General features: G+C 47.0%; 1 protein-coding gene across 4 annotated transcripts in view; it reads right to left on the bottom strand.

Moving 5' to 3' along the window:
• Positions 1-4,218: 4,218 nt before the first annotated feature.
• The window catches only part of CENPM (centromere protein M), a 7,872-nt gene continuing 214 nt past the window's right edge, over positions 4,219-11,876 (bottom strand). The window contains exons 2-7 of one of the 4 annotated variants that reach the window (XM_010576493.1): positions 11,747-11,826; positions 9,076-9,174; positions 7,995-8,074; positions 6,842-6,933; positions 5,954-6,088; positions 4,219-4,698 (exon numbers count right to left, since the gene is read on the bottom strand). In XM_010576493.1, the coding sequence (XP_010574795.1) occupies positions 5,963-6,088; positions 6,842-6,933; positions 7,995-8,074; positions 9,076-9,174; positions 11,747-11,826 (477 nt within the window). In that variant the 3' untranslated portion in view covers positions 4,219-4,698; positions 5,954-5,962. Of the gene's footprint in view, positions 6,089-6,841; positions 6,934-7,281; positions 7,435-7,595; positions 8,075-9,075; positions 9,175-11,746; positions 11,827-11,876 lie in introns of those variants that run through there. The other 3 variants (XM_010575672.1, XM_010577310.1, XR_775057.1) reach the window with 3 other exon arrangements.

Raw genomic sequence — 11,876 nt, 5'->3', positions numbered from 1 at the left:
GGAGAGAGAATTGTTCAGGATGGCCAAGTTGGGTTATAACGAAGGAGCAACAGGACAGAAAAGATCAAAAGAGAACACCCACCAGGTAGTAAAAACACTCCCTGCAGAGCAAGGTGAAGGCAGCTCCAGCCCTGTCTCTAAGGTAGCAGACCTTTCAGCCCTCTGCGTGGCTGAAAAGGAGCCCTGGAGACAAGTGTGCAAGACTGAGCCTTTACAGGTGCCCGGTGTGCAGGCACAGAGCAACACTGCGCTATCCCAGGGCTTCCCCAGCTCCAATGCCTTTGAATCTCTGCTGCTCGGAGTAACAGCACAATGCACTGAGTCACCTCTCAGTCCCACGGGCAAATGAGGACTAATTAGTTGATGCTGGCAAATTGCTTCGAAGAGAGGTGCTTCACTGCAGCACAAGCCACAGGTTGTTACATACTGAGCTACGTCAAACGCAGCCCTGGCTTCACATCTGTCATCTCTGGAAGAGCAAGAAAAGGAAACAGTGAGGGGGGTGTGTGGAAATGAACATTCACATTCGGGTGATGCCAACACTGCCGCCAAACCTAGGAGAGCAGCCAGCACAGAGGCTCAGGAGAGCTTTGAGCTGACCAGCGCAGACAGCGATAAGTGCCTCAAGGACTGCCAACCCTCAGCAAACGCCCAAGGTATTTCACCAACCCAAGCACTGCAGTGACATAGCCAGCAGGGCAGGAGCAAGGCAGGCCCAGCTGCAGCACGGCACTGTCACCCCGTCGCTGCAGGGTGGGCACACGGTGGGACGGGAGCGCTTCCATGGGAGGACAGGAAAGGAAAATACTCCGTGCTGCCAGAAAATGGGTGAAGCCTCCTTAGCTTGTTTAGGGCCAGCTGGGCTTTTTAGGTCTTTCCAAGTGCTCACCAGCATGCCTCTGCCTCGCTCCTGCATGGGGACCACTCTAGAGTACGGGCACTTCAGCTGGCCCTGGCACAGCTGGTTGTAGGGCAGAGAGGGTGGCAGGACCTGGAGGATGGAGCAGCCCCTGCACACCAGGGCCAGGTTTCCCAAGGGGAGGTGGCTTCTTTCTTTGTTTTTGTCCTCACCCCACCTCGGTGCTCCTTCCCGTGACGCGCAGAGCCCCCGGGGCTCTCGCACCCAGCCTGCAGCTGCACCTGGGCCGGTGGCGGGGAAGCAGCCTGCGCGTATGTAAAACACGGGCTCTCTTTCACACACCGCTGACTTCCCTCAGTGAAGGAGGCGGGGGGACGGGCACGGCGCCTTTCCTGGCTCCTCGCAGAACACCCCACCACACGGCGAGCTCGAGGGGCACAAGGGATGTCGGCATCACGGCACATGTCAGCTCCTGCAGAAGAAGCCTGTGGCAAGGGAAACGTGGCCCAGCACGGGCCGGGAGCCCGCGCTACTCAGCTGCCAAGGAGTCTGAGCAAGTCACATCACTCCCGAGTCCCCTGCACCCAACGTCTCCCGCACACTGGTTCTTCACAGCCAAGACAGCCCCTCCTGCACAGAGGCGACCCGAGGGGATGCCATCCTGCCTAGCATTGCCACGCCGTATTAATATTTAACGGTGAGGAAGAGATCCAGAGACTTTGATTTCTCCCACCGGCCAACTCAAGGATAATTGAACTGTGCGGGGAATTTCAGCGTTTCAGAGGGTGGTTTTGTTCCAGTTCACAACAAACCCCAACCATGCCGCAATGCCTTATGAGAAGGATCGCAGCCCAGTTTCAGGCAGCCTCCCTGCCTGCAGCAGTCAGGCAGGTAAGCAGCACAAAACACAGCCGATCTCAGCAGGTGCCTGGCAAGCAGGTGCCAGCAAACCCTCCTCCCCCAGAACTTAGGTAAAAATCAAACTCTGCTAATTAGGAAAAAATGGTTTCTTCCAAATGTTTCCACCCAATTCCAGATTTGTGACCCCAAAGCAATGTTAATTCACCCTCATCACACCCCTCCAGTGGATGCAGCTCCTGCTGTAGAGGCAGAGCAAGCGAGGCACAGTGCATTTTAAGACACGTGCCCAGGGTAATGCAAGAAATCAGCCACAGAGGCGAAACAAGTCCAGCATTTCTGGCTCCCAGCTCTGGGCTGTGCCAGCTATTGCTTTCTCTTGCATATAAATCACTTTTCCCCACCAGTGAAGGACAGCTGGCCACTGAATGGAAAGTGGCAGTTATTCAGCAGCCCACAGCAACATTGCACACCAGCTTTTTGGGTGGGATGTGGAGAACACTCAGTGTGCAGAGGAGACTGCCAGGGGATCTGAGCCAGCTGAATGGAGACAGAGCAGCTGGAATCTGGCCAGAGCAAAGCCCAGTGCTCCTGCAAAATCAAGACAAGTTAAAAACCCCACAGGAGAAAGTGTCTCCCTTGCTTTTGCCAGCAGAGCAGGTACCTCTGCCACAGCTCTGCAGGTCAGCTCCAGGCAGCAGAGGAGGAATCCCTTCTTGTCCACCACTGCTGTGGACAGTGGTCATGATGAGAGCTACCAAGCAGATCTTACAGCGTGACCACAGCTGCTGAGTGCCACCGCTGACCTAACCCAGCCAGCCCCTTCAAACTACAGGTCTTGGCAAGCAGACATTCAGTTTTAACCAGTCTCCAAAGCAAATATTAGAGGTGGCCTTGATTCTAAACCTCTCCCACCAGTTTCAAGGTTTGGAGGGACAGCCCCAGGGCTGGATTTATCTCTGATCTTTGTTCCAGGACAGAGAGATCTTTTACTAGAGGCGTATCAGCACAAAGACTTTTTCTCCTGTTAGTACAGACTGAGCATATCAAGTCTTATCACGCTTAAAAGTTGGTCTGATTTAACTGCTGGTGTGGCGAAGCCAGCAAAAGACCCCTTCCCTTGGAAAACCTGGGCCAGCAGAGAGCTATAATCCCAAAAAGTAATGCCAACCAAGCTGATTTGTGCTGAAATCTCTCACAGAGCACCTCTGTGAGCAGCTCGGCTAGCAGGCTGAGGACACAAAATCTTCAAGTGACGGGACTGAAGGCAAAATCCTGTGGGTCAACCTGCCATAGCAGAAGAGACCTTATTACAGCCTCATTCAGTTCCACCCAAAGAAAAGCACTGCATGACCAAAGCTTACACCACTGCAACTGGTGCAAGGTCTTCTATGCTAATTAAACTGTTTTTACACTAATTTTGCTGACAAACAAAAACACATCCACAAACTGAAACAGTCAAACCAGCAATGCTCATGGGTACTTTTACCACAGAGAGGGGGATTTCTCTTTGTAAATCTCCACAAGGGTAGGGAACTGAGGTAACAGAGAGAGGAAGAGAAAGCAAGTAACTCCAAAATATTTGCTAGTTTAGATTTCAGCCAGCTTGGCAAGCTGTTTTGCAATGTTTAAACACAACAGAACCTGAGTCACTAGCCTTAATTCAGCTTCAGGCCTTCCCTGCCTCTGATCCCAATCCAAGTACTACTTTCACAAGACTTCATCAAACATTAGCCCTGGCTGCTCCATCCAGATGAAAGATACCCTCAGCTGCCTTGTCTTCTCTGGTAGGGGCTGTGTTATGGCCTGTCTAAACTAATAGCTGACAGTTCCTAGAGGTATTTACACAGTTGAAGCTGTCGCTTTAGATGTGTCCCAAATACTTTTGGTTGTAAAACGTGATGGACCTGAGACACAGTGTCATATTCTTAGATACGCTCTACTTCCCCTGCCAGTTCTAGTAAAGACTTTTTCCCAAGAGTAAAAAAAATATTTGCCCCAAGGTGAAGCAAGATGCTGCTCTTAAGGAACGAGATTTTATTTTGTACCAGCTGGGATTCGGCCACCTGTAGGAAGTACAAACAGCATTTTTCTTCTTTGAAAGTAGTAGAAGGAAAGAAATACTGCATCTGAAACACAGCAGTGGAAAAAAAAACAGTTTGAAGGTACAGGAATGGACAATAGCATGTGTCGGTTGCTACAAAGCATTCTGGGTGAACCAAAGAAAGTTTTATTTTCACCAGTTAAGAAAGCACAGTGAAATTACTCAAGGCTGAAGGGATTTTACCCGAATCCAATAGTTATTAGAAGCAACTGGAGAGCAACCTAGGAGACAGAAGAGCCTCCTTACCTTACAGCAGTTGTGGAGGACACGAAAGACTGGCTCACTTCATGCCGCAGCCCTTCCTTCCCTCCCCCAGCCTGCACCTGCACATCAAGAGCAAATCGAAACCAGTCTATTCTAAACCATGGTCTCATTTATTTTGAGGGACCCAAAGCGAGAGCAAGACTGAGACAGCATAACCAACAGAGAAACTTGTTTCTCAGCATGATTGCCCCTCTCTGGTGGCAAAGTCCTGGCTAGTACCTTCAGGATCACAAAGCTAGCTGAAAAGTAGGGCATTCCCATTAAGCTTCCAATCCTTCGTACATGGCCATGAGCTTGCACATATCTTTCTCCTTTGGGTTTTAGCCAGAGTCCAGCCCTTTTGGGCACTGTGACACAACTGAATGGTTTAGCTCCTTTTGTTCCAGCTGACAAACAACTTAGCCCTCCCCCGCCAGCAACAGTACAACTGGAGCTAGGATTTGTGTGTCCTCTGAGCAAGGATACAGGCTTTGTGCCTTGCTGAGCTCTTCGCAAGGACTGCCAACACTCACAGCTGATTAAGCCTGCAGTGCTGCTTTCTGCTTTTTCCTGCTCACAGACAGATGTCAGAAACAAGCTAAGTGAAACAGCACAGGCAGCTAGAGCTCTGCACCTAGGAACACTGAAGCAGACTATTAGGGATTAAATAAATTAAACCAGAGGGGAGCTTAACACATTCTCTCTAGGCTTCATTTCTACCTGGCATGCAATTCTGGGTAAGAAACATCCCAGCATTTCAAGAAACACTGTATTTTGGAGGTGACACAACTCAGTATGCAGGAAGGATTACATTCAGAAAGCTTTTGCCACCACCACGTGGCTGAAAGCTTGACTGCAGCCCACCACCGAAAAAGTGCAAACTGCCAGCAAGGACCAGCCTTGCTGCCAGGGCCAACTGGGGCAAGTGTTCATAGGTTTTAGAACCCGTGCCACACACCTAAACAAAGAGCATGCAACTAATTCTTAAATAGTAAACACTTTATTAACTTAGAACTCCAAAACACACTACTGACTTGCAGTAAGAATAAGGCATGCATTACTACTGGTAAGAACTTGTTAGTTAAAGGATTATACACAGCATATGCCCAACTTGCAAGAGACATGTGTTTTCTGTACATTGCTATAGTCCAGTCTGCTGTGTTTCACCTCTGGTCAGCCCCGGAGCCTGGGTTGCTAGGGTCATCCTGGGCTTGATAGATGGAGCCTTTTTCTCTAAAGGTCTAAAAGAAAGCTAAAGTGCTAGATTATCTTTTTTAGTCCCTTCCTCCCCAATTAGGTATCAGGCATGGAAATACTAAGCCCTTCACTGGGCAGATGCTCACACAGCTGAATCACTAACTACCAAGTGCAGTCTATCTAGAAGCTGCAGGACAGCCTTTCTTCCCCATTATTCTCTTGGTGGGGAGACAAAACCTGGCAGTCAGGTTTCACATTAGTCTAAGGTGCTGTATTTCAACTGAAAGGAAGCAGGAGCCTGCTGTCTCTTCTCTAGTACTCTGGTGACACTGAAATGAAGATACTCAATCATGACATGCAGCATTTGGGATAGTGGCCCGTTCTTCCAGTATTCTCTCAGTAAAACATGTAGCTCCTGGCCACTGGCAAAGTGGGTAAAACTCAAACTTGATCATGAAATGGGATTCGGATGTAATAATGGACAGGAATTCCCAATTCAAACTGCCCTCCTCCCAGCACCTATGTTATCCACTGAACACAAATCAAGCTTTTCTTGAGAGACTAGCAACTAGGAACAGCTCTGGATGAGTGGTCATGACAAGTCAGGCAAAAAAAGCTTCCCAATGTGATTCCAACTGCAGCAGCTTGAATGCCTGAAGTGAAAAAACTGATGAATGTGGCTGAATTCTCACAATGAGAAGCTAGTCATCAGCACAGTTTCTCATCAGTGAGCTAAAGGACAAGGCAGAAACTCCTGGTACGTGACCAGCACAGATCTCTAACATCCGGAGAAGTCGCTGAGCAGTGGCAACTTGTGACCCTTCCACCTGGAAACAAAATGGAGAAATTACTTAACCAATAGAAAAGAAGAAAAGCAGTGCTAAGCTGTGATAAAAGAATGAACCAGAGCAGACATTAAGTATGGTTCAGAGCAGCTAGCTACAGAAAATCCTGAAGAGGCCCATTTACTCCCCTAACGTTAGGGAAGGTACAGCATTGTCAGCCGAAAACCCTGAAGGGCTTGCCAAAGGCACAGATACTACCTGCTGGTAGGGAAGCAGTCTCTGAGGGTGGAATGATGAGTACACAGAAAAGTTAAGTGCGCTACCGCTGAATGCCAAACTCTCCCTCCAGCTTTTCAGACCAAGCAGGTAATTGGAAAGAGCAGCATATCAGATGGCAAAACAGTCTGTGAAGCAACAAAGCCCAGCTAACAGGAAGCATTACGTAGGCAAGAGAGTCACATGGCAAATAAAAGCTCAGGGGCTCCCAGGAAAAGAAGATGCCTCAAGGAACAAGTGTACCAAAGCTTTGTATATCAGAGAAGTCTTTGTTAATTTAGACTTGGCTTCCTGAGCCTTTGAAGTAGCATGAGGAAGGAGCAGGTAATCTAGAAGACTCATTTCAAGGACTATCAGACTCCTGTACCTCTACTGCTCTTGTAGAAAGAGTCTGGTCTCTCACACTTCCACAAGACAGTAGCGCATGTACATATATTTATTGCTAATGTAATGACACTCCTAAGGATCAGAGAGCAGTGGAATTCACAAATCCCTTCAGATACCAAATAAGCACCTTACCTCCAGCTCACAGAATAGCACAGGGCTGCAGTAGACTTCTCCCAGGTTCCGGATGGCGTTCATCTCTACGCTGCAGTAATTCACCCTGCCAACTACAGAAAAAGTTTTCCCACATTACAAGCCCCATAAATCAACATTCAGTGAAGAAAAGTACCAGGAAATTCCACATCCACAAATGATCCAGAGCTAATTTTGAGAGCACAATAGAAGGTAAGGCAACAGCAAGCAGTACAAACAGAATGGTACAAGATTCCCAATGGAATTAGCACAGAAGCCTTTCATAATACTGACAGCAGGAATAGTATTGCCACATTACTGAGTACTGTAACATTAACATTTTGGATAAGGGATCAGTACACTATCAGCATGGGCAGAATCTTCCACTCACTAATCAGAAGCCCTCCTGGCTCATGTGGTATCATGGGGTGGTCATGTCTCCAAGGAATTCACTCCGTCACGAGAGCCATAGCACAAGACAATGCTAAGACTCCTTCTCAACCCAGAATTAGGCCTCCTGACCCCCAGATTTCAGGGACACAGCACCACTGTTCCAACACTGAGCAGTACAGTCTGGTCCCTCCAGTTCCTCAGAGCTGAAGAAGGGAGGGTACGCAGGAAAGCACCCTCTCCACTCAAGGCAGGGAGAGAGAAAAGAGAGAGAGAGAAAGAGATTAGAGGCACAACAGGGCCAGGCAGTACACGGCAGGGATACCAGTCTTGTATTAAAACTGTACTTAATAGTTTAGTAGCTCACCCACTTAGATTCATTTTATTACCCCAGTACCATATGCTCCTTGCTGCTCATTAAGATCATCATTAAGACATATCTGCAAGAGCAGATAGAACAGACTTCTGCAGTGCCACAAAAAAAACCCCATCAGTAACACAAATCATATTCAGGGATTAGGGACAGAGAGGTCTGACTAGCAAAAACAAGGAGAGAGCAAGTGAACATGAGATAAGAGAACTACGTTTTATCTAAGAAAACGATTAAAAAAAGGCAGACGAGTTCAGATATAATTTAAACAAAGCTTTCGACAAAGCCACTGGTTTCCTTTGTTTTGTTTCAAGTTAAGTCACTACCCTGTTTTAAGGAAGGTAATAGTGAGTTGTGCTGCTCAGAGAGGAGGAAGAGGGCAGATGCTGTACATACCCCCAGTGACAAGAAAGCATACTTTCCCCAGGAAGAAGCTGTCATCCACATACGCTAGGGAAACTTCAACATTCTTCAAGCTGTAAGAAAAGCACAGACAATCCAGTTGGACAGGGAGGTAAAACCAGTGCAGCACAAGGACAAAGGGAATAACTTTCAGAAGCACAATTAGAAAACCAATGATGTTAACATCTGCTGATCTGTGAGCTGGCAGAGTTATGCTCTGTGCTAAAAGCATGGCATCAGAGACCTCTGCAATACCCACAGCTGTTTAATAATCCGCAACATACTCAACAGTTAGTCTTAGTTTGAATGGTGTCCTCCATGATTTGCAGACACTAAGCATCCAAATTCATTAATATTCAACAAGACTTCAGCACTGCTTCAGCTCTTTCAGAAGAGCTAGTCCACACATTTCTGCAGCACCATCTGTGCAGTAAGTATGCAGCTGGGCCTGTCATTTTTGGTAAATTAGAGCCCAGGATCATCAGTCACAAGTTAAGCAAGTCACAAAATGCTAACTTTTGTGTCTTAGCAAGTATTTACTTATGGCCTGGGGACACAAATATCACTGCTACAAAGACGAGCACAAGATGAGAGAAAAGGGATCAATCCCTGCAGACATCCATAGTGCTGATCCCACTTGACCAGCAGTATCAGTGAACTGGCAACACAGATGCAGCACCTGGCTCGTTAACAGGTAGCACTACGCAGCGCACATCAGCCATCTGCATATTACAGAACTTAACAGCACCACCATCATTTCCATCTAATTTTACAGACAGCATCTTTCCAAAGCCCGGTTTGTATCATCCCATATCTGGATCCAAGAACAAATTCTGCCTCCTCTGCTATGGCAACTTAGTGTACAACAGGCATGTTATTGGACAGAGCGGTTCAGTCCTAATCCATTGCTGGAGGCCAGAAAAACACTGTATATATTACTGAGCTGTTCCACCACAGCGAGTCTTGGCTTTGAAATCCACTATTCAGCAATTCTGACACAGTAAAAATGTAGATTTAGCCATCAATCCAAGAAAGAATATCAGTTTCCCCTTTCATATGTTCACCCTTCTTTTACCTGTATTTGCTCTTGATGTCAATCATAAATGCAACCAGATCTATCCTGGGCCGAAGGTGATCCCTCTCTGGAGGTAAGGGGAGGGATGTAGCAAGGTGACTGAAAGATAATAAATTTGCCAGTTTAACCAAATAGCTTGGCAAGGCAGTATCCACTTAACCATAACCTCATAACCATTGCAGTTCACCATGTAGCAAGTTACCAGGAAGCACGCTAATTACTAAACACGTAGGCACTGAAGAGACTTTGTGATTCTTTAAGTGGCATTCTCATCTCTTAGGCCTACTCATAGCTGCTGACAGCCACAGTGATACTTGGTAGAGAAGGCTGTTTATAATGGGAAGCTTATTAGAGCATAACAAGACTCACAGAAACATTTTCTCTGCACAGATCTGTACGACAGTCATTTTATTTAATTGTTAAGAACAGTCCTTTCTAACAAAGTGAACCCCAATGCTTTACTAGTATATTTTGCTGCCAAGTTTCAATTAAAATGTGCCAGTGCTCTCCTGTCACATTCCAAAGATACTGCTCACACAGGAGAGGCTACCTTCTCGGGTGTCCATGTAACAGAAAGGTGTGTTTTATTTGCAAAACCTTAAACCAGAAATTTATCACTAGTATAGCTTTATAGATAAAGTTATAACTCAGAAAGAGCTTCTATTATACCTTACCCCCCTTTTATCCCGTTCACTGTGTCATGAGTTACTAGGTTAGTTTAGGTGTCCTTCCACACAATACCACCACTGCTGATACAACTGTTGGAAAAAAGAATTACAGGGTGGGGATTTTTTTGTGTCTCTTCCCACTACAAAAAACAGGTTTCAGTAGTGCAAATCTGGGCCTTCCACAGGGAAGAATATTATCAGCACCATATTTTTGGAAGATCACCCAAAAAACAGATTGGACAAACAAAAATCCCAGAATTTCAGTTTCTCTCACAATCCACTTGCTCTCTGGAAGCCAAAAGAAACACTGATTTTGGTCTCCTTGGGGAATATTACTTCTACCAACTAAATCTTAAGGACTTAACAGTTTTCCCCAGTAGCCACAGACCACGGTACACATTCCCTTCTATTAATCATATGCAGTTCGTAGTTTTATCTGCCAGTCTCCAAATAAAGGTGTTTTGTTTCCTATAAATAAGAAAGGTACGATTTAACAAAAACATTCTGAAACTAACACAAGATAGGAGCAAAGTGTGCTTGAAAGACACATTGCAACACAAACAAGTTTATAAACTTAAGGTGAAAATTAGGGAGAAGCTGTGGTGAAAGGGTAGTATCAGATCTCATTGTCTAGGGGTGAAAAAAAAAAAACAACAAACCCAAAAAAGCCTCCATGATTTGGAATTCTACTACATTTAAACCAACATCACTATATGGTGTCAGCAGCCTCCAGATATGCACTGCAGAAGCCTTTTTTTTTTTTTTTCCCCTCCTAGTGGTAAGAGACACAAAAACCCCAGCCCTGCAATTCTTCTCCTAACAGCTGTATCTGGCAGGTAGACTTGCCAGACAAGACACCATGTTTCTTTGTAATGTATATTATCCCAAAGCAACACAGTGGGGAAAAAACTGTCAAAGACTTCTGCTTCCTTAGTGATACTAGTGCAGGGACTTATCTTGCTCTGTAGCATGAGCCTAAGTTTCCATGCCTTTGTGTAGTTACCCAGCTGCAGTACCAGCAGCCATCTAGCCATGGCACTCCACAGCTCAGCAGAGGCTGCAGGATTTGCACAGAAAATTGGGTAATTAACTTACTATTACTTAGCACAAACATCCAAGACGCCATGATCAGAGTAGTACAGTTGCTCTAACTGGCTAGTAGAGCATTAGCTTGGGTTTGCCTTTACTGCATCACCTTGGCTTACAGCAGCGAAGTAACACAAACACCTTCTGAAGAGCTGACTAAACTCATTTGGTCTTGGCAAGAGAGCTGTCAAGGACATTATACTGTAAAAAGTTAGTTAATCGAGCTTTTAAGACAGGACTTGTCATGCAGATAAAGTTAAAATTGCAAATGTGTCTTAATAGCTTGAGGAGGAAAAGCACGTACATGCATACAAACCAGAAAATGGCTGTGAAAAGCTCCAAAAGTAAAGGACATCTTTCAGGAAAACTTGTTTGGTTGCAAGTAGTTGCAAGCGTTGTACTTGTCCCATTTTGTCCCCGGGTGTTTAATTCCTGTATATGCCAGTCTCACAGGAGACAAAAAAATACCTGTGCTCCTCTCATACCCTTCCAATTTAGTATCAAACATCACTGCACCATCCAAAGGGCAATGGTAGGTGCATAGTGAACGTGACGACCGCGAGAATTATTTCCACCCCCCGTTTCTAATCACGCCCCAGCCGCGTGCCCTGAAGACTGAGCAGTTTGCCTTCCGCAGAGGCTTGCCACATCCGTGCCGTGCAGCAGTGCCCTCCGGTGCCCACGACAGCAAGCTCGTTCTCTGAAGCCCGCACCCTCCGGCTCCCACCACCGCCACTTGGCGAGAAGCTGCACTTATAGGCAGTTTCCATGCGGGCCCTTCCGCAGCAGAAACTTTCCGTGAACCCGCATCACAGCCGCTGCTTCGGCTCCGTCCCGCGGCCAGGGCGGCAGCGGGACCCCGTGCGCTCCCGCCGCGGGCCTGCGGCCGGGCGTCCCGCTGTCCCCCCCCCACTCACATGCTGATCTTGAAGTTCTTCTTCTCCCGCAGGATCGCCTCCGCCAGCCGCTGCTGCAGCCCACCGTCCGAGCCCACCAGCTGCGCGGACGGGAGGGAAAACGGCGGTCGGGGGCGGGGCCCAGCCGGGG

This window comes from Haliaeetus leucocephalus, unplaced genomic scaffold, assembly GCF_000737465.1.
Source record: "Haliaeetus leucocephalus isolate CR32 unplaced genomic scaffold, Haliaeetus_leucocephalus-4.0 Scaffold0, whole genome shotgun sequence".
NCBI classification, from domain to species: domain Eukaryota; kingdom Metazoa; phylum Chordata; class Aves; order Accipitriformes; family Accipitridae; genus Haliaeetus; species Haliaeetus leucocephalus.
Note: the sequence above shows the minus strand (reverse complement) of the source record. Positions and strands in the feature narration are given on the sequence as shown.